Below are 21,790 nucleotides of genomic sequence, written 5' to 3'. Positions count from 1 at the left end.
GCCTTCATGTACTCATAACTCAACATTAGTTTGTAGGTTTTCAAAAACAAAACCAAAAAGATAAATGGTGAAAGACATATTCTGATTTTTTATTTTGTTTTGCACAAAGGCTAGTGAATTTCAAACTGTATTGCAGAATATTAGTAACATGTCCTTGCTTCTTTCAAATAAAGGCCTCAAACCATTCGGTTCATGCAGTTGAGACTGGGCTCAAAGAAGAGAAGCTGCAAGACAGGATGGAGTCACAGTTGTCTAGGAGGTAGAGGAGAGGTGAAGGCTCAAGGAAATGCAAACAAAAGATAAGACTCAACTTGGGGTAATGTAAGAGAGGCAGTTGTTTTTTGATACCAGAAAGGTCCATTGAACCACGTCCAGAACTACGCCAAGGGCACAAAGCTTACCTCCAGAATGCTGCCAGTCAGAGTTTCAGAAGAAGATGACTTGGTACTGCCTCCATCTTCAGACCCTGCCTCTGAACCCTCATAGTACAATCTGTCTACAGACTCTCCTTCCGCTTGTATCTGTCAAATCATTAGCATACACCATTTGGAAAGAAACTAAGCAATTTAAATGGTTACACTTCATGAAGGAAACCTTATGACACCGTTTTCAGCAGCACACCTTTCCAAAGTTTTATGTTCGTGCTTAAAATACACATCTGTTCAGAACAAGCAAAGTAAAGATACTTCATGTATTTTGTTTGCCCAATCAAACACTTTACTGATTACTTTCAATTATTTAGTTTTTGACCAAAATGTTCATCCCATCTAGTCTTTGAGACCAAAGAAACATTTTCTTTTGCTTGTAAGTACATGATGTACAGTGCATGCATTCATTTTTTTAAATGCATATCAATAATTGCTACATTTCTATTTTGTCATGATTATTTCTAGTGCAGATTGTTCTGCTTTTCAAGTAGCGCATGTTCCCAGAAAAGAGCTTGACAAGCATGCCTGCCTGTTTTTTAAAAGGGCACAAATATTTAAAAAATAAAATGAGACATGTGGGGAACTATAGGTGGATGTTTGAACCTTCAATGCCTTATTCTCCACATAATAAAAGTTCTTCCTTCCTAATGCCCTTTAGTGCAGTTTCCAGGCTGAGTTTGAAAGAGTAACCTGGCTAAAAAAGTTTCAAGGTCTTACAGGATTGTTTCTAGACTATTGGATGTTCACCTGTTCTCTCCACAAAGCTCACCTGGGGAATCCTACATCCAGTCGGCAGTTGAGTGTATCCGGCAGGACTTGTGGACATTTCATCTGGATATTCCTCCTGGACCGCTATTGCCATGTCCTGTCTCTGTCCTATCAACTGCTCAATCGCAGACTGTAAAAGGCAAGTTGTTTTTTTTTTTTAAATAATAGCCAGAGCAGCCCAAATTTGACCCTCGCAATTTTGCAGTTTATCATACTACTGCCATGCCCATGCATTTAATGTGGAGATCTAAAAGGACAGAAACCCATTTTTGGTAAACTTGGGTTTAAACGTGTTACTATTTTAACCAAATGGCCAACGAAAGAACATATTTGGGTCGTATTTATAATATACAAGCCTTCACTGCCAGGGCATAATATGACGAAAAAAAAAAAGAAATACGGTGCCATCTATAAACATAGTAGAAATCTGAATTTTTATTATTAATAAGTTATGCTAAGCACCATTAAGATGTGATATATTTTACTGCAATTCTGTATCAGAGTTCACTTTGCTTATTATTTTAGACAATAGACATATTGCACCAAGATTCACTGCACAATTCCATAAATGGGATTCTCAATAAATGTGGCTGGCATAGTGACAATGCTGTTATTTACTGCCAGCCTATCCAAATTCTGTGATAACAGGCATAGAGGTGCATCAGCTCACTGAATCTAAAACTAACAGCTTAATGAATTCTTCTGTTTCTAAACAGGGCCATTCTTAGACTGTGTTTGCCATTTTGTTCCACCGTCATGTATTGTAGAAAGCCCAGCAAAACAAATCTGTGAGACACTAGATATGCCTACATATTTCTGTGGAAGGTTACAAATCTTGCAACTAATTGTCGTGGAATTTCTAACACACCTGAAGCACTGCATTTTGCTGGACAGTCGTGTGCTCAAGTTCCTCCATTGCTGGCAACAGGTGTTCTGCTCTTTTGAAAACCGCTAAGGAAGCGATCGCCTCTCTGGGTTCATAGTTCTTTATCTCAGCTATGGTCTTCTTCATGGACTGAATGTTTTCCAGGATAACCTTAAAAAAGAAAACATGTGGTAAACTTACTTAGCTAATGACTGGATGGCAGCCCATTGGTCAAAAGCCTTTGCTGAAACAGAATCCATAATTATACTTGATAGTTGAGACAACATATACAAAATGTTTTTGTTTGTTTTTTAAAACAGAGATTTATTATTAAACCTATCCAGTGCTTGACACCATTTAGTACCATGACTGAACAGAGCAGGCCAGCAGTGCACTCACCTCTCGGTTTCTGAGATGTTCTTCTGGAGAGATCTCATCCATGTCATCAGAAGACAAAATGGTCCTTATTTTTGCAACATTTTTCTCCATCAGTTTAACCTCTGTCTCCATGGCTTCCAGTTCCTGTTGTTGGAATATTGAAATGCAAATAAGCTCCCATACAAATTAATGGACTCTTTGTTTAGAGTGCAGAAAATGAAATACAGTTCAACTGAAACGTACTGTAGCCAAATGCTGTAACTGTGAAAGAGGTCCCATGATTCCTTTCAGCAATACTGTTATTTTCTGATCCACATGCCTTCCCTGTTCCTCCAAAGCCATTGTGTCACAAACCACGGAGATCTCATGAAGGACAAGGGCAAACCCCTGCAGAGTCTTCTGTCTTTGCAGCCCATCGTCCATTGCAATCTAAAGGTTAAAGGTAATATTGGAACAATTAAAACATATATTCAATACAGTTAAAAAACAAACCTGCACTGCATCAGATTACTGTCACCTAGATAGAAATTAATGTCACTTAAATAAAACTATACTTACTTGTAAAGCTTTGACATTTTTGTGCAGAGATTTTGCAGAATCAAATACGAATTCCACTGATAACCAGGCCTGAGTATAGCTAATCCATACATTCGAGCTGTTGATCATTTCACTGTATTCTTGTAGAGAATTAGTGATCTGCAGAATCAGAAAAGGTGTACGACATGTAAAACAGCATCCTGCCTCAAACATTGCGTCACCCAGGGAGAGAATTACTTTCACAGTGGAAATGTCCACCCATTGGACAGCAGCATTCATCTCTGGATCAAAAGATTGAGCATCTTACACACCTCTCTAACTGTTGAGCTATTGGTTTGGTACCAATCCTGCAGTATGTCAAGAACCATTACCATGCACTAGTACTGAAAAATACCTGTAATACATATTCAGTACTATTGCATGTCTCTGTTCAAAACAAAGAGGTCTACTAAAATGTGTTGCAGTAATAATACAACATTTCACTGAGAAAGTACAATACAGTGTTATTACAGGAATCACACTGAATCAGTCTGCACTTGGCTGACTAAATGCCTGTTTGTTGTTGTTGAAAATAAACCTTCTTGGGCTCTTTTCTGGAGTATAGAATGAGTCCCTTACCTTGCTAAGGAAAGCGGTCCTCTGTTCTGCCTGCTGCGCTGCTCTCTGATAGAGCTGCAGTGGCTCCATCAAACTGTCCATCATTTGTTGGGCCTGGTTGGGGTTCTGCTCAGCAAGGTCCTGCACCTCTGCCTCCAGCGAGGTCAGTCTGGAATGCCAACGATCAACCTCGTCCCAAATCCGCTGCAACCAGGAGCAAGACAGTCAAGAAAGACAAGAGAGCAGCAGGTGCAACTTGGACAGAGGTGTGCACACGCAGAGAAAAATCGGCTTAGCATGTCTCTCTTAACTCTATTCAGATTCCTCCTGGAAATGACTATGTGTATGACAGGGATAGGTCTTCCTAGCTTTAAACAATATATACCAAACCCTTGAAATTTAATTAAACAAATAAACAAATAGTGTACTGCATCTCTCTTTTTTCTTTTTAAATACAAGTGATTTGTTGAAATGTCATGCTAGTTACCTTTTGCATTTCCTTGGCTTGATTTACTGTTTTGCTTTTTTGCTGTAACATTTTGTCCACGTTTTGAAGCCCGTTGGTAATATCTTCAATTTTGTTATGCAGTAAATGGTGACGGCTGTTCTGCACAACAGCCTTTTCTACCTATAAATTACACAGGGAAAATAAACCAAAAAAAATTCAGTAAGCATGCAGAGAAAAACTGGATCTGCTCAGAGCATTACACTACACCCAACTGCTACAAAGGCTGCCTATTGATCTATGTACTATAGTATGTCATCGAACAACTGTTTTGTGCTAGAAACCTATTATCCGGGGATTCAATGATTAAATTCCTGAACTGGCTTCCAATATATTTAATTGGTTAGTATCTATGAGATGTTTTTATTTTTTATTACTAATATTCTAAACAGTTCTTTTGGTTTTTTTAAATTGTTTAATCTTCATAGCAACATTACATTTTCTTGCAAAGACTTACTCCCCACTTCTCAATACTACCCGATTATATCACATATTTTAAAAAAAGACAACTTAATAAAAGTTTACTAAAATGTCTGGCAGTCCTACATTCAACCTAACCTGACACCAGTACCCCTAGTAAAAATCTTGTGTTTTTTCTACTAAGTAGAGTCATTGCAACACTCAAAGTGCTGCACTCTAATCTCAGTCTCTAAGATACTGCATGAAACAAAACATACGCAAGCCCCCCACAAAATGAGATGTGGAAGGCGTTTTATTTGGACAGGCTTAGGTGATAGATATTAAGAAACACTGAAAATAGACACAGTTATTTGTCAGAGTAGTTGACAATTGTCACACGGGTGAATAATGAGTGTTTACCTGTTCTCCCACCTCCTGGAGAGTCCTGCTCACCCCCTGGAGCTGGGCCTCTATCTCTGCAGGGATGATGGTGTCCATGTCTGAGTACTTGATTTTCAGCTTGTCCATGATGTTTTTAACCACTGCCCTCTGGGTGTCAAGCTCTGTCTGAACCTCCTGCAGCAAACCATAAACTCAATCACCTTTCAGCACCTCGGAGCTGGATTTAACAGCCTTGTTTTTCTACATTTAAAAAACACTAAACCAGGCAGCGTTTTATATTTCACATGAACCACATTTAAATATTCTGCCCATAAACAACTCTGACCTAAGAAGTCAAGTAAACAAAACTAATTGCTTATTTCCATTTGCCTAATAAGGCTTTTTTTTATCAATGTACCTGCTTTCACTATAGTCCAAATAAATAAATAAACTGGAAATTATTTTCGAATCACGACCATTCTCTTTATGAGCGTGACACATTCCAGTAGCAGAGAAGATGGTGTATTCTGAATGCCTTTCAGGACAGCCACAGGTAGCAAAACCAGTTTATAATCTCAAGTAAGACGGGCCTTCTCGGTAATGCATGGGAACGCTCCTTTTCTTTTTGCATATATAACCACAGCCACACAGAATCCAAGAGTATCCTCTTACACAACCCCTTTCAAACCGAGAGCACCACTTCTGAGTGAAAGACTGTAGGCTGCATGTGGGGCAAAGCCTACCAAAAGCTTTTGGATGCCACTCTGAGGCTTCGATACAGTAACATTGCGCTGCACAGATCTCTCTTGTTAAGGACAGAACAATGTTAGCAAACGAATTACTGAAAGGAATTTAGAATCAAAAGCCATGGCTGTTCAGCTCAAGAGCATACTGAAGTTGTTAACACAGTATTTATTTCCCTCTGTCCCTTTTCTATTTTATTTCACCCATCAAGTTATCATTTGAATTTCAGTTTTGAAAATAAAAATGTAAACATTACATCAAACTTTTAAATAACAAACAGCTCTTTGTTTTGTTTAAAAAAAAAAAGACAGCCAAAAAGCTTATGAAATGTTTTTTTTTTTTTTTTTTTTTTTGCTGTTCTAAAGCACTGCGACGAAGATTATCCTTATTTCATTTTAGTCCAGACAAAACAGTGTATTGTGTCTGATTAAAATCAAAGCAATGAAAATGCTCATTAAAATGCCATTAGTCATGGATCAGCTGATGACTGTGTTAAGCATGCATTTAAATTGGCAACAGCAAAACTCACCCATACCTTTACCATTATTTCACTCAGAATTCACCTAGCAAATGTATGGGGCTTTCAACAGCCCACATACTAATGAACAATTGCACTGCCATAAGACTGTCATAAACAAATAAGATATATTTGATAAGGTGATAAGAATAACATACAAACAGAAATATATGCAGATACCAAATGTATTTTGTCTACATAGCAAGCAACTGTATTTCACTGTTCAACAAGACCATATCTTTACTGTACCTCCAAGTCTGTTACAATGGGTGTGTGGTCCACCACAGACAGCAGTGACACAACAGGCAGTAACCATTCCTTTACCCCTCTGATCTCATCTTTCACCTTCTCACGCTCCTGGATCTCTGTGTGTATTGACCTGTGACTCTTCATAGCTTTCTGCTTCAACCTGTGGATGAATTCAGAGCAGAACAAAAATGGACAAGTAGTCCTTTGGCCACCAATCTACCAAAGGTAACTACCAACTAAAACTGAAAACTTACAAATATACCTGTACCTATAATCAATATATTGCTGTTATATCTGTTTGATTAATTTTTTATGAAAACCAAATTCGTATTGTAATAAAAACAGTATCTTTCTCAGCTCCCAGCTATTCTGTGTCACCCGCCTGTGCCCCAGCTCAGGAATGTAGGCTGAAGCAACAACCGACTGGCATCCACCACCACGCAGGCTAATGGCCGGCCAGTGAGCTAATCAACCTCTGGGAGATAACTAAGGATTTTAATTGCTCCTGTGACAACAGACAGCTCTTTACAATGGCTGTTAAGAGAAACGCATGCATTTTTATAGCATGTTAGACATGCCCTCATTTTGAGAGCCAGCCTTGAGTAAACTTTTGGCGAACCTAAAATCTTTAAAGTGGGTAAGAACAGACCAAATAAAATGTGTTTGCTAGCATTAGACCAAGCTCTCCATGGAAGTTTAACATTTCAACAGCTCTGAATTGAAGTAAATACTGTACAGCAAAGACTAGAATCTTACTTTTTATACCGATCTTGCATTGCCTGCAACTTCTGACAAATGGGAATGGATGGCGCCTCAGCGTTTTCCGTGATTCCAAGAAGAGCCTTCACTTTGTGCACCAGGAAGACCAAAGAGGACTGCTCGATGTTAACACTGTCTTCATACTGATTCACATGTTTCTGTAAGTCAAGGAGATCCTCTTTGGCTGCCTTCTCCTTGGAGCATTCAGGCAGGTCATCCTGTAGATCGTCCAGAACGACAGCAGCTCTTTCAATCTAGGAAAAAAAAAAATATTGCTCCTTTAATTCGGATGTAAAACTATAGGTACGTCATGTAGACAAACATTTCAGCTTACAACACCATCAGTGTTACAGTATTCTTCTCCACTAATTATATTTTCATTAGTCTGACTAAAGGTTTTTTAATTATGTTCCTCTTGACATGTACAGCAGTTGACATTGGCAGTGTAATTAAATGTATTTTTAAATGCTCAGAGGTAACTTGCTTAAACAACTTACTTGTACCTTTATGTTTACACGGTAGTATGGTATATCATTTCAAGTTATTTATTTATTTTGTTAACTTTATGAGCCTGTATTTTTTTCCATTTACTGTGCAGTAGAAATAAGATACCTTCTTTCAAATACAGATTTATTTGATCTGGTTGTAGCCAGGGCAACCAGCAATATTGGTTTGGCAGCCCTGTACTGCAGAGGCCTGTATTTGGTCTTCAGTTTCTTATTTTCAGTTGATGGTCTGATTTTCAACAGAATGGGGGGCCCTAACGAACAGTTGGCACTTCGCTGATGACCGGTATTTATTTTGATTCAAAATAACAACTCTAATTAATTTTGAGACCCTCTTCCAATGACAGTACACATCCCATTAGCCGTTCCTCTTGTTTTGGCAACCCAACTCACATTTTCATTGACTGACTTCCATTCTTTGTTGAGATTTTCACAGCTGACTTGATGCTCCTTTGCAGACTGCTGAAGCTGGAGCCATGCATACCACAGTGCAGAGACCTCTCGCTTGATACTGGAGCTGTCCCCTTCTTCACACTGAAGTGCTGAAGCTATAGCTCTGAGTTTTACAAGATCTTCCATCGAATCTAGTTTTGCAACCAAGATCTTTACAAGGAAAAAAAAAGTACATTACACTTTTAAATATGGTTAGCACTAAATAAATAAAAAATAAATAATAATAATAATAATAATAATAATAATAATAATAAACAGTTCATTAGGAATTTGGTGACAAATATTAAAATGCAAAATAAAAAAAAGAATACATTTTGTAGGGTACATACAGGGCTTCTGACTATAAAACCCCTCCCCAAAAAAACAATGTCCCTCCTTCCTGACCTATGTGTCGCATCGATTCGTTCTAAACACTTTAAACCCACCTCTACTACTGGGTGCCAGCAAATTCCTACACTTCTATTGGAGGATTGTACACATTTCTAAGATTTAAAATTAGATTACAATTTAATATGGACCATTGTTCTGGCTTACGAGAATTAAAGCTTACAGTTCGGTAGAGTTGATTTACACACTCGTGGAATTTAAAACTGAATTGCAAATTGAGGTGTAATGTAAAAGAAAATGCATCAGCCCACAAAAATCTGTGACCATAAGGATTTCATTGTGAAAGACATCAAAGGAACAAAGGTACAAGTGTGCAAGTACTGTCAAGCTGCTACATACTGTACATATTGTGATAGAAAAAAATGCCCAAGAATTTTAGAAAGTAACCGAAAACATTAACGAAAAAGGAAATTAATAAAAACAGAAGCCCTAGGTATATAATATAGACAAACCTAACAGAAAACATTAGGCAATTACAAGCCTATAGGAACTTTTCAAGTCTCATTATTATAGATGGTATATTTAGAGCCAGGTGAAATGTACAATATGAAAACACAATTAACCATTCAATTGGTCAAAATAAAGCTTTTTTTTCAGTGCTTGAAAGTCAGGCCCCAGATCTTTTAATGTAAGGCATAACTCCATATTTGGGGGCTCCCGAGTGGCGGGCATGATACACCCTATAGCCTGGAGATTGCTGGTTTAAGTCCAGTTTATGCTATCGCTGATCATGGCCAGGAGTTCCCAGGGGGCGGCGCTCAATTGGCCGAGCGCCGCCTGGGTGGAGAGGGCTCAGGTCGGCAGGGTAATCCTCGGACTCCGCGCACCAGTGACTCCTGTGGCTGATAGGGCGCCTGCGGGTCTGCTGTAGAAGCCACTCAGATCTGTGTTGTCTTCTGGCACTATGGGTCTGCTGGCTTTGCTGTTAGGCCTGCAGCACGAAAAAAGACGGCTTGGCAGGACGCCTTTCAGAGGACACGTGTGTCTGCCAGCATTTCTCGAGTCGGCGCAGGATGAGTTGCAGCGGCAAACCAGGATAAAAATAATGGGCATTCCAAATTGGGGAGAAAACTGGGGTAAAAAAAAACATTGGCGACGACTAAATTTAAAATAAAATAAAATAAAAAAAATCCAATACTTAACCTTAAGTTCTTCTAGCTGCTCTAGAGATTCCTTGTAAGAAGTTGCTTTTTGAGATACAGACGTTGCAAACATCCTTTCCAAGTTATTGAAATTAGTGGAGATCTCCTGCTTGTATTCTTTGTAGCTTTTGTACTTTTCAGCACACCTGTACAAGAAGAATAAGGGCGGGGTGGGGGGGTGAGATGTAGTTGTGGTTTTTGGTTAAATGGTCAAATACAAGCTGGACAGAGGGAAGAGCATAGTGGGTGCAATAACAACAAACTTTGGTCTGTTATGAATTTTTCATCCTGATACCGCAAAGACGGTAAAATGGATTACCTTTGCATTCTTTCTAGCTTGATTTCAGCTTGCGCTCTCAATACTGCGTTCCTTACAAGCAATTCACTTAATATATTTGCGTGTTGAGGCAAAAAAGTGTGAGATATGCTTTCCAGTCTGGGGAGAATTTGCTGCAAGTCAGAGATTTTGGATTCGAATCCAACGTGACACTTGTTCAGGTTTTGCTGGTGTTGCTGCAGCTGCAGTTCACAGAAGCTCACGTTGACTGGTCTGTGCAGGAGGCTGGCTTCAGACTGGCAGAGGAAATCAGCAGCAGTTCTAACAACTTCATCATACTCTCTGGCTGCTTCCTTCGCTTTAATCAAAATATCCTGAAAGAGAAAAACTCATATTAACCTTCGCACCCTCTAACGGAATAGAATGTCAAAAGGCAGAATCAGGAATTTGAATGTTTCTTTTTGAATATGTCTATTCTATTGACTGTAGCATGCAATACAGTGTGAGGGGCCCCAGTCAAATATATCTTTAAATTGCTAGAAACAGTGCACAGAGGTCCTAAATTCTTGGTATAAGTGAGCTTAGATAATCAAGTTTTAGCAAATTTTAAAAGGAAAAATGTAAAAAGTATAATGTATATGTTATGTGGACATTTGTTATGTTTTTACAATCCAGTCTCTCTATATGGTCTTTTGAGAAAAATCTGGAAAAAGTCTTGGCCCTTATCAGAATTCAGGAAGGACGGGTAAGGTAGGACTATTGGAAACCTCCCTGTCAAAATTCCAAGCATGTTGCATCAATTATTAATCAATACAAATATTGAATATGCAATGTGATACCTTTGATCTCAATGACCATTATGTTTTGTATTCTCAACCTACCATACGTAAGACACAGTCATCCTTAACCTGTCTCTCCATGTCTTCTATTTCATTACACTTCTTCTCCGTGGTACCAGGTGAATCTGAGGCTGCCTTCTTCAGAGATTCAACTTCTTTGCGCTCTAGAGACTTGAGGATACGCATGCATATTTGCATGTAGTTTTGAAGGACTTTGCACTCTTGAAGTTTCCTTTCAACTACTTCTTGATCCAAGCTTGTGCATGAAGATGCAAGCTCATGCCTTGCTTCCTTTAAGAAGTCCAAAGTGCTTTCCTGTACTTTTTGGAAGTCGTGCTCCTCTAAAAGTTGTTTCTCAAGGTCAAGAGACTCCTTCTGGAGAGCCTGGTTCCACTTGTTACACTCCTCTACTAAACATTGGATTCTCTGTTCCTCAGAGTCCAACAATGATGGATCCAAAGTTGGGGAGATCTTGTTTAACGTGTCACCAGCCTGTTGACATAACAACAACCATTGCTGGAGATCAAGGAGAAGAACCTGACATCTTTTAAGTTTGTCGATTTTAAAACCAGGCGCTTCTTTAATGTGCAGGATTTCTTTCTCTGCACGTTCTTTGAGATGCTCAATGTTTTGCAAAACAGTCTGATACTTATCATATTCCTGAACACTTGAATTCAACTTTTTCATTTTCTTCTCTGTATCAGCAAGCAGAGATTGTAGTTTGCTCAGCTTTTCCTTTTCCAAATAGTCACAGCTACATAACTGATCAAGTTGAGACTTGTGTTCTAATATTTTAAGTTTTAAGGCATTTCTAGTGGAAACAGCATCCTTACTTAATAAAATTCCATCTATGTTCATGCACGATATTGTCTCTTTCAGATCACACGCCAGCGATTCCAATTTCCCTTCTGTATTTTTATGTGTATTTAACATTTCTTCTATATTCCAACATCTCTTTTTTTGAGAAGTAATAACTCTTATGATATTGTTCTGCAGGCATTTTAATCTGTCACTCAAGTAATAGTTTTCAGAAATGTTAATCTCTGCAGATATCTCCTTGCTGTTCATCAAAAGAGATTCCAGAAGCATCTCCTGTTCTTTGGACTCGTGTAAAATGTCATTACTCTCTTTGACTTGATGCTCAAGCTCTAAAGTATTGCTTTCACTGTCATTTTCCTTAATGTGTTCTTTTTCGGTATGTGCTTCTACCCAGGTATTAATAGAAGCAATTTTTTCAAATAACCTTTCTCTAGCCTGCAAGGCAGACTCCAGTTCCTGTAGTTTTTGGTTTGATTTCTGAGCAGCTGATTTATGCAAATCATTCAATGTTTGCAGCAAACAAGACACTTTAGAAACATCTTTCTCATCCAACCTTGACATCATTACCTTTACCTCCGAAACAAAGGAGTCCATTGTGGACTGCTTGGCTATAATTTCAGACTGCAATTCCTTGAAATTATTTATCTGAACACTGACGTCTTCCGGAAACAGCGCTATTCTGTTATACGCGGTGATGTCACCATCAGCTTTCTTTACCCACATGAAAGCCTTCTTCATCACCTTCATAATTTTGCCGACCGCGGTGGCGCTGCTGGTGTCCTCCTTCTCCTCCTCACTGTGTGCTGAAGCTTGTTCTTGCATGAGGTCTAACCGGGCTTGCAACTGATGGACTGAAGTTTCCAAGCAGTCCTTTTCCCTTTGCCCTAGCATGTGCTGAATCAATATCTGTGAGATTCTCTTTAGATGGGTGAAATTGTGTTGAGCAGCCATTAGGTCAGTACTTAGGATCATCCAGCTTTTCCTCTTATCGATTTCTTCCTCAGGTGGCGAGCCCTTGAGATCAGCAAGTGAATGCTGCAGGTGATCAACCAGCTTCTGCAGCTCATGTGACTCTAACAGAAGGCATCTGTACTCCTCAACCTCTTTGGACACCACATAGAGTGTCCTTTCTGCTGCTGATGCCATCTGGTTCCACTTCTGATCCCAGTATTCCAGTTGAATTTGTATAGCTTTGTTCTCAGTTTCATTCAAGTGCTGGGATATTTTCTCTTGCTTCCCGCCCAGTTCTTGCAAGATAACTTTTTCATGCTTGACGGTGGATAGAATTGTTTGAATTGTTTCTGCATGGAATGAACTACTTTCCACAGAACCCCTACCAAGAAAAAACAAAACAAAGTCAAATCCTGGAACTGTGCTAACTGTCTGATGTGCATTTCAGTAACAACCAGGCATTTGCTACCCAGTCATAATTGATTTCACATTTGTAATCTCTTTTATGTTGACATTGATATTATATTAAAGTTAATGCTTAAACATGTATTTTACTGAGACAGGCATAAAATATTATCTAGACTCAACTATCATAAAATACCCTCAACAGCTTCAATCAGAAAATATTAAATAAATGGAGTGATAGCACCAGACTTACAATTTCAAGGTTTCCAGCTCAGCTGATAGTTTTTCAGTTAAGTGTCTGACAGCATAAGCGCTACAATGATATTCTTGAATCAGAGACAGCTGACTTTCTTTGGATTGTTTTAGAGAGGATATGTCTTGTACATGTTTATTCCACTGCGCCTGAATGAGTTCAACATCAGTTTGGGGTACTGTTCTGAGTTCACTGACTTCAGCATCTTCCATCTGCTTCAAAGCGGCAGCTTGCTTCTGTTCAAAGACCCTGGAAACTTCCTAGATTTGGATAGAGAATAAATAACATAAGGGATAAGATTATGTTTTTTTTGTGAGTCCTGGATTAATTCAAAATAGTTCCATGTTGTTAGCAACGCTGCAACTTCAGTACTGCTATTGTGGTGCTATCATTTTAAATGCTTTTAATCTTCCTTGTTGAATTAGAACTGGAGCTTTTCAAACATCCCCAAGCATGAACAAGGAGGCCAGGCACGAATGGGTGCACCTAAAATGTTCCTTACATAATTGTTCATTTGCTGTATATTGTGTGTAAAACAGTTACACAAAAAAGCAACAACAACTGTTATTGTCTTGCATGGGTACCTGTGGAAACAACAGAACTGCTGTTTAAGACACAGTGTACTGCTATGGTTTATGCATTACAAATGTATTATAAGTATAATGATGCAACATGCACATTGCAGTTATGCCCCTTACCTCTATTTCATTCAGCTGTTTGTTCATTGCTTCTATATTTAGTTCAGCAGCTTGAATTTTAAGGTAACTGACCCTTTGGGAGGCTTCAATAAGTTCTGTCTCCAGTTTTGTTTTTAAAGCAGCATATCTTGTCAAAGCCTTCTTCAATTTGTCTCCCTGAAAATAATGAACAATCACCTATACCACAGCATAACATAGGCAAAATAAGTCTTCCAAATCAGCAAGGCATGCTATGAACCAGTAACAACAAAGCATCACAATTTTATAAAAAATAACTTTCAAATAAGTTTGATCTGCTGACTGGTTTCACAGATCTGTGAAACTAGCCATAGATGTGCAAAAGGAATATAACAGTTAGGAGAAACAAAGTACTTACTTCAATGTCCATGCACTCAGCAGTTCTGCGCAATTGGGAGGCAGTTTCAGTCCCCAGCTGAAAATCTTTGGAGATTTGCATTTCCTTCAGATTACCATCTTGCTGTTGAAGGTCTTGAGTACTCCTGCTATCAGCAGCAGGAACGTGTTCCGATTCCAGCTCTAATTCTGTGAACTGTGACCTCTTGCTCTGTGCAGAAAGTGAATCAGAACAACTGTATTCCTGTTCCTGTTAAAAAAAATGCCGAAGCTAAGTTTCACTTTCATTTATGTTTGTTTGCTGTATTACTTATTTTTTTAAATTCCTTGCAAGTCATCTGACTACTGCCCACGTTACTTGTGTAACAGGCAGTATGATGTACTGCTGTTATGGATTCTGTCCTGTCCTTAAAACCATGAATGCCAACAAGAACAGCTCTTTGGCATTACTGTTAAAATGCTCGCTTGTGATGCGTGGGGTCGCCAGTTTGTGTCCAGCATCCCGCTATGTTAAACTTATAAGAGTTATTGTGTGCCATAAATTTTGAAATATTGTTTGAACATATTTAAGGTTAGTATTGTGTAATCTATGCAGGTGTTTACTGTAAAATGCTATCAATATAATAATGAAAACTACATTTGGGAGAAAAAAGTGATTTGTAACTAAGCTTTATTATCTGATCCGTGATCTCTTACTTCTGCTAGTAGTAGCAGGAACATCCTTAGCTGATCTCACAGTGACATTGAATAAAGTGTGTATAAGGCTAAACTGTGGAAGAATTTTGCAAACAGAAACCAGTGAATTTTATTTCAATGTGAAATTGAACAGGATTGTGAAAAACCAGATTTCATATTATATTACTCGAACACCTTTGACCTAAATAGCCAGATCCTTTCAGCAGGTCATGTGGTCCAGCAGTTAAAGAAACAGGGCTGTAACCAGCAGGTCCTGGGTTCAAACCCCAGCTCAGCCACTGACTCACTGTGTGACCCTGCGCTCCTTGTGCTCCATCTTTTGGGTGAGATGTTGTTGTAAGTGACTCTGCAGCTGATGCATAGTTCACACACCCTAGTCTCAGCTTGTAAAGCACTTTATGATAGTGGTCCACTATATAAAGTTAATTAATATTATTTAATTGGGGTATAAAGTGCAATTGCAATCAGTTAGAGCTTCATTGTCAAATACTGAACTGCTGAGTGTCCTGCCTAAGGTTTGTTTATAGGAACCAACTTTGTTAAAATAATGAATCCTGAAAAGTCTTAGTAACAATACCAACTTAATGCTATGCGCCGCTTCTCTGAACTGTCTATTAATACACAGATACAGCTTTCAATTAAGAGGTCTTTACTGAATCATATGTATTGTGACACAAGCACTGCATGGCATAATGCATCTGAAGCCAGCCAGGAATGGAAAGGGACATACACTGGAGTGGTTCATTATTCTGAATTGGTGAATTATTTAGTATTTTCCTAAAGTATCTTGCTCTAAAGAAATCTGTACTCACTGTACAGAACAAAATGATGATAATTCAGTTGTCACACAATGTACTTTCAAATTGAAGTTCAGGGAGTAGCCTAACCCTACAACAGATAAATTAATTGAACAAATAGATCTAATAATATCAGCCTAAATGTTTTCATTTCAATTTCAAATGAAGAGCCCCTGGCCTCTTACAGTAAATGAGTTTTGAAACTCTTGTTTGGAATAGTTTCTGTTTCAAGAGACAGGGAGTCCAGTGTGTTTTGTATTGTCTCCCTCCGCCCAGAAGTTTATCCTGGTGATCTTGGTGATCTGCTGGAGCCCCGTACTTCTAAATTATAAATGTGAGTAATAAAGCGCAGCCTCAGTCAATAATGGTTTACCTCATTATAAGCACTACTTTTTGTACTCAGCATTCTTCAAAGAAAACGTATATTTCAGTGTAGACCCAAAACAATCATGATAAATTATATAACTTTGTAGAAGGCAAGAACAACACAAAACAGGTAACATATCCCCTTCGGTCACGATTTTTTAAATTTAACTTATAACAGTTTGTGTGAACTTGTTGGGGTTTGAGAAGTTACCCTGACAAAACTTTAAAAAAAAACAAAAAAAGCCCATTATGAAATAGATACAAAGATAAGAAACTTAACATGTTACAATCACTCACGTAATGACTGAAGCAAACATTCTTAGCACTGGTCTTTAAAGAGTAAGTAGCGGGGTTCTGAAAAATATAGCATTATACGTCCCCACGTGTTGCTGCAACTGTTTAAATAACGCGCCTGTAATTTCTATTTTTGTTTTTAACATTCTGACGTTTTACAGAGGAGCAATATGTGGGGATGTGTAATGCTATATTTTTCGAAACCCTGCTACTCTTTATGGTACACAATCACTGAGCTGACCGGATGTGTATCATTGAAGCACCTGCAAGGAGAGATCACCAAATTTTCTTCACTAACAGCTTCAATTAAATTATAATAAAAAATAAAATAAAATTCGCCTTTACCAAAACATCTGCGTTTGTTCAAAAATGTGAGACCTTCGAAATGATAGTACTACATATTAGGCAAAATGTACTGAAATTATTTTGTTAGCATCATGTACTTTAAAGGGTTAACGACATTACGTTGAATATTGTGTCTGTATTATAAAACATTATACCAAAATATTTTAAAAGCAAATCAATGTGCCTTGTCATACAACATGCAACTGATTATTCTGCATACATGTGCTTCACTGGGGATCCAGTGGTTTGGTTATACTAAAGATGACTTGCTTATGGACTTGACTGGGAATTGGTATTGACTCATCCTAGCCTTTAATTCCACTCCTTCCTTGTCTCTGTAGCTGAAGCTATAGCTCCCTTAAGGGAGGGCCTGTTTTGCTGTTCCTTGGGCAGCGTCTGTTGCTTGAGGCCTTTCTCTTTTTTTTCACCCAGACCCTCTATTAGCCTGTTACACCCTCCCTCAGAGGCTCACTGTACTCTGCTTGCCAATCGTAAAATAAAAACTAATCTGCTGCCTCAAGGCAGTGCTTGCTACTCCATTTTCATGCTCTGCAAAAGAGTCTTTTAAATTCTTCCTTTTCACTAATCAGCTTCTCCACCTTTATTTTAAGACTTGGTTTCATTAGCACTGGTCCGTTATCAAAGTCCTTCAGAGCAGGGTTATGGCTGGCCAGCAAGAATCCTACTGCCAATAGCTCAATTGGCATCCATCTGTTACCCCTTATAAACTTAGCACCTGAGATCTGAAACAAACCTGAACCCAGTCAGTGCTTGTAGAAATCTGAGTTTATTGGTATTGAGCCCATCTGGCATCTCAAGATGACTAATAAAGTGGAATAACTGTGCATTCATACTGTCAGTGAGAGAGTCAATTACTCATGAAAAAGGCTTTTACCTGAATCAATAACTGTGACATACAGATGCAATGTATTGAACTGCTAATTTAAATTCAAATTTACCAATAGGCCAATGAATTTAAACCCAGAAAGATTTTGCAATATTAACCGGCTGCATGCTCCAGTAATCCTTTAAGTACCGACTTTGATAGTGCTGAAAAACAACGATGATGGATCTATAACAAGTATGTACACTTGTACACTTGTATAGGGAGTCATAACCTTATGTGAACTAATGGGCTTTATCAAAATAGGCTACCAAAACCTCCAAGTCTGAGGCAATCTGATCAAGATTTATCCTATTTGCTATTTACAAACAAAATAAAACTGTTCAGAGGGCTAATTAAATGACTCAGAAGTGTGCCTGCATTTGTTGTTACTAGTTACAATTGGGTGTAATGACCTGGATAAATCAGTCTATTTATGTTTCCTGTCTGCGCAGCGAGTCTCTACAGCTTTTCATTTGCACATTGAGGAAAGTGGTTCCCCATTAAAAAATATTAACAGGATATTTTACTCTCTGGTCTTGTTTCCTACCCTGACATGCAGTTTATTATGGACTTGATCACTGTTGTAAAGTGTTACAGAAAACCTTGCAAGGTTTACAAGAAACTCATTGCGTTATCTTTGTTGTGTCCTGTGTTGTCCGTATAGCAGCACTGTATTTTTAAACATATTGCCAACTCTTCTTTTTTTTATCACATATGAGAGGTCCTAAATCAACGACAATGCATTTCTCAACATTTACTCAGGAGCTTCACCAGCAGATCTTTTTACTTATTTATTTAAGGATTGTACTCCCTCCTGCAACAATGCTGGTTTTCTGTTCCCACAATACGCCTCTCATCTTAATCAGAGTACCAGCATTGTGGACGGAGGGGGCAAGAACTAGATACAGTGCAGTATTTCAAATAATAAATAAATCCATCTCTCTCTTGGCAAGCGTTCCCAAGTAAAAGTTTTAAAAAAAAAAGTAACTCTCTAGGTTTATTAACCTATGACATGTGAATACAAAAATATAAAAACTACCGGGAATATGTTGAAAGAAAATGCTGCTATGTGGACAACAACAGGACACAGCAAAGGTAAGGTAATGTATTTCTTGTAAAGACTGCAGGGGTTTCTGTGACACTTTGAGCTCCTTGTCAGCTCCACACTGTTGTTTTTCATTTGCAAACTGTATGAGATGGATTATGTATGCAGGAACGATTAATTTTAAAAGCCTTCCTTACTGTGTAAGAAATAAATGAAATCTCATGGGGGGGGGGGGGGGGTTTTTCTTCACCCTTTTTATCTTCTTAACCCTTTGCGGTCCTATGTCGGACCAGGTCTGACATTACAATTTTCCCTTTCCAGTCCAATGCCAGACCCTGTCCGACATCACCAAAAAGACGTAAAGCACAAGTCTCTAGTTGTTTTTTTCTCCAGAAAAAGCAGGGAAAACCTTTCCCTTGATCCTGAGGAGCCTAATTGTACACAGTATTTTTTTTTTTATATCCAGCTGTTTGTTAATGTAAATCTTGGAACATACAGGAAGTGATTTCTGATTGTTATTAATATATATTTTGCCATACCTGACGTGTTTGAAGCACTTGCTGTTCCACCAGGAGGTCAGGCAGTGGTGTTTGTTCCTCGTGGAGTCCAATTACTGTAGCAGAACCAGTAGCCTCTTCCCAGTTGTTTTTATCTTCATACCTCTTTGTTTCCTAAAGGAGTGAAGAAAAACCACAAAAAAATGCTTTTTCTCTGCAAAACTTATTGCAAATACACATTTTAGGGAAGGGGATCATCTGGGGTAAATATGAGACATTTTGAAAGTCTCAATCTTTCATCAAAATGTAAGAGTCAAGAAACCAAAAACAGGACCTCTACTTTATATGTAGGATTAATTTATCAATTGAAGTCATTTCAATCTCTATGAAACAGGAGTATATAATGTGTCCATATTTAACAAAAACGTCTCACAACTGTAATGGCTTTATGCCTCGTTTCTTCCACTTGGGTGTCACTACCTGTCAGGTATTGTAGTACAAGGTAGTTATAGTTACAATTACCCCAAAGATCCCAGGGCTGGAAACGAAGGAACACATTCCCAGCTCCATCATCTTCTCCTGCCCCCCGATGTCTATCTGTAGCTGCTCCGCTGACCTTACCTCTATTAGCTCCTTTTGACCGTCACCAGACGGAACCAGAATATCCTAGAGAAAAAGAAACCATGTATTTGGTATGTTTGAGTATGTTGTATGTAGAGTATGTTTGAGTATGTTGTATGTATACTTTAGATTACAGAGGTGGTCTGGTAAACTACAGCTTGTTACCTGATGTAACTACATGGTAACAGCAATCTACAGGCCATTTCCATGTAATTAAACATGTATTCCATAGTAGTTTACATATAAGAGGATATACCATTAGGAGTTACATAGTTATTAACATGTTATAACATGGTTATGTATGCCCTGTATTCTACAGTGCTACCGAACATTTAGCACAGCAGATTTATTGATAAGAATGATTGGCTATAATATCTGAGCACACCAGCGTATTCCTGTTTTCAAGACAGACATAATTTCAAAGAAAGATTGCAGTGCTCATTCTTATCCTTATGTATTTGACAGAATTTACACAAAAGAACATAGAAATATAGGGATTGCTTGAATGCATTAACTCACTTTTAGCAACAGGTAAGTCAAGCAACACTGTAGCATGAAGAATTGTACCTGATGGGTCTCAGATGTCTGAATCTGTTGCTCCAGTAGGTCAGGTTTAATTAAAGACAGAAGTGGGGTTTGTTCCACTTCTACTCCAGCTTCTCTATGTGGACAGTCAATCAGATGATAACTGCCTTCTTCTCCATGTTTATTTTGATCCTGAATTGTCTAAAACAGTCGTGTGAAAATGTATTAGAACACCTTAAGATTTGTCATGTATATCCTTTATATACCTACCTGCATGAAAACCTCTGGGTCTGAGAATTTCAATTTTCAGCCAGCAATATAGAAACAACAGACACTCATGTTTGAAAATGTTAGACCACTTTGTGCTTTAATTAGGCATCTTAAACAACTTCTAAATAGTCACATGCGTTTGACCATGTGTGGCTATGTGTTCCTTTTACCTTACTATTTTAAGTTAACTGCATGTGGGGCCTGTTAAAAAGTCATTAATTAAATGAGAAACACTAATTTCCCTATTTTGACAATTTTGCAAGATTTTAAGTTACAAGTGGTTTCATTTCATATGCACAACAAATCAAAACAACAGAAGAAAGGGGTGTTCTAATAAATGTGCAGCGCACTACTGTACATGCAGCAAGGAGTTCATGTGTAACTGCATTTTACTGTTGCGTCAACAAGCCATTAAGAAGCAGCTCATACATCACAATGTTGTACCATTAAGCTGGTGTTTTTTATCAACACCGGAGGTGTTCGAATCTGTTGCTGTTCCTCTGGGAGTTCAGGCTGAGGTATTTCCTTTTTGATTCCAGTTTCTCCAGCTAATGTATCAGACTGCTGATATCTGCTTTCCTCTTTGTGTCTCTTTCTATCTTCAAGAGCCTAATGTTGAACAAATGTAGGAAATTCAGCTGTAGTTATATAGTTCTCCTCCATAGTTCTAATTTGTATAAAAATATTTATGTTTGTCCATTAGGATCCTGAGTTCTCTTACCTGTAGTTCTTGACAGAGGGTGGTGGTATATTGAGTCTCCTCTTGTAATGTATTCGATATTTCTGTTGTCAACTTCTCGCTCTGCTCCTCCCCTAGAGCATCCATTAGGAGCTCTTGATATGACAGAATATCCTCCAGTTCTTTCTTTAGCATTTCACGCTGGTTGAGAAGATCCTGCATGAAATAGTGTTTGTTATTTACCACCCTCTTGTCAGTGTTTCTGTTACCCAGAATGTATTATGATTTCGCCAGCTGTTTACCTGAATGGTACTTGTAGCAAGGGCAGAGTCTGGAGACAGGTGGGTTTGAACACACAGTGCTGACTTGGCTGTAAGTGTCCATTGCTGTAAAGCTTGTAAAGGCTTGAAGAAATGATTTTCTAGGGTCACTTTACTACTGTGCAACCTGTCTGAGGTTTGCGACAATAATCTTTAAACAGAAAAACAGAACTCTGTCAGTAATTAGCGCTCAGTTAAGTTCTTCATAAAACACACAGGGGTGGAAATCGTATTATAT

The 21,790-nt window shown here is 38.3% G+C and overlaps 1 protein-coding gene across 4 annotated transcripts in view; it reads right to left on the bottom strand.

Annotated features, from left to right (window-relative positions):
* Positions 1-21,790, bottom strand: part of LOC121329721 (nesprin-2-like) — a 99,938-nt gene that overhangs the window by 52,069 nt on the left and 26,079 nt on the right. For 3 of the 4 annotated variants that reach the window (XM_041275423.1, XM_041275424.1, XM_041275425.1), the window contains 24 exons: positions 21,535-21,703; positions 21,275-21,448; positions 20,998-21,162; positions 20,326-20,484; positions 19,660-19,803; positions 19,180-19,311; positions 14,234-14,461; positions 13,858-14,013; positions 13,160-13,419; positions 10,774-12,883; positions 9,935-10,266; positions 9,617-9,761; positions 8,027-8,236; positions 7,125-7,381; positions 6,369-6,528; positions 4,898-5,053; positions 4,061-4,201; positions 3,595-3,777; positions 2,998-3,135; positions 2,683-2,868; positions 2,461-2,583; positions 2,065-2,232; positions 1,198-1,326; positions 402-521 (listed from right to left, as the gene is read on the bottom strand). In XM_041275423.1, the coding sequence (XP_041131357.1) occupies positions 402-521; positions 1,198-1,326; positions 2,065-2,232; positions 2,461-2,583; positions 2,683-2,868; positions 2,998-3,135; positions 3,595-3,777; positions 4,061-4,201; positions 4,898-5,053; positions 6,369-6,528; positions 7,125-7,381; positions 8,027-8,236; positions 9,617-9,761; positions 9,935-10,266; positions 10,774-12,883; positions 13,160-13,419; positions 13,858-14,013; positions 14,234-14,461; positions 19,180-19,311; positions 19,660-19,803; positions 20,326-20,484; positions 20,998-21,162; positions 21,275-21,448; positions 21,535-21,703 (6,145 nt within the window). The remainder of the gene's footprint in view (positions 1-401; positions 522-1,197; positions 1,327-2,064; positions 2,233-2,460; positions 2,584-2,682; positions 2,869-2,997; positions 3,136-3,594; positions 3,778-4,060; positions 4,202-4,897; positions 5,054-6,368; positions 6,529-7,124; positions 7,382-8,026; positions 8,237-9,616; positions 9,762-9,934; positions 10,267-10,773; positions 12,884-13,159; positions 13,420-13,857; positions 14,014-14,233; positions 14,462-19,179; positions 19,312-19,659; positions 19,804-20,325; positions 20,485-20,997; positions 21,163-21,274; positions 21,449-21,534; positions 21,704-21,790) is intronic. The other variant, XM_041275422.1, reaches the window with a different exon arrangement.

Source organism: Polyodon spathula, chromosome 17 (assembly GCF_017654505.1).
Source record: "Polyodon spathula isolate WHYD16114869_AA chromosome 17, ASM1765450v1, whole genome shotgun sequence".
In the NCBI taxonomy this organism is placed as follows: domain Eukaryota; kingdom Metazoa; phylum Chordata; class Actinopteri; order Acipenseriformes; family Polyodontidae; genus Polyodon; species Polyodon spathula.
Note: the sequence above shows the minus strand (reverse complement) of the source record. Positions and strands in the feature narration are given on the sequence as shown.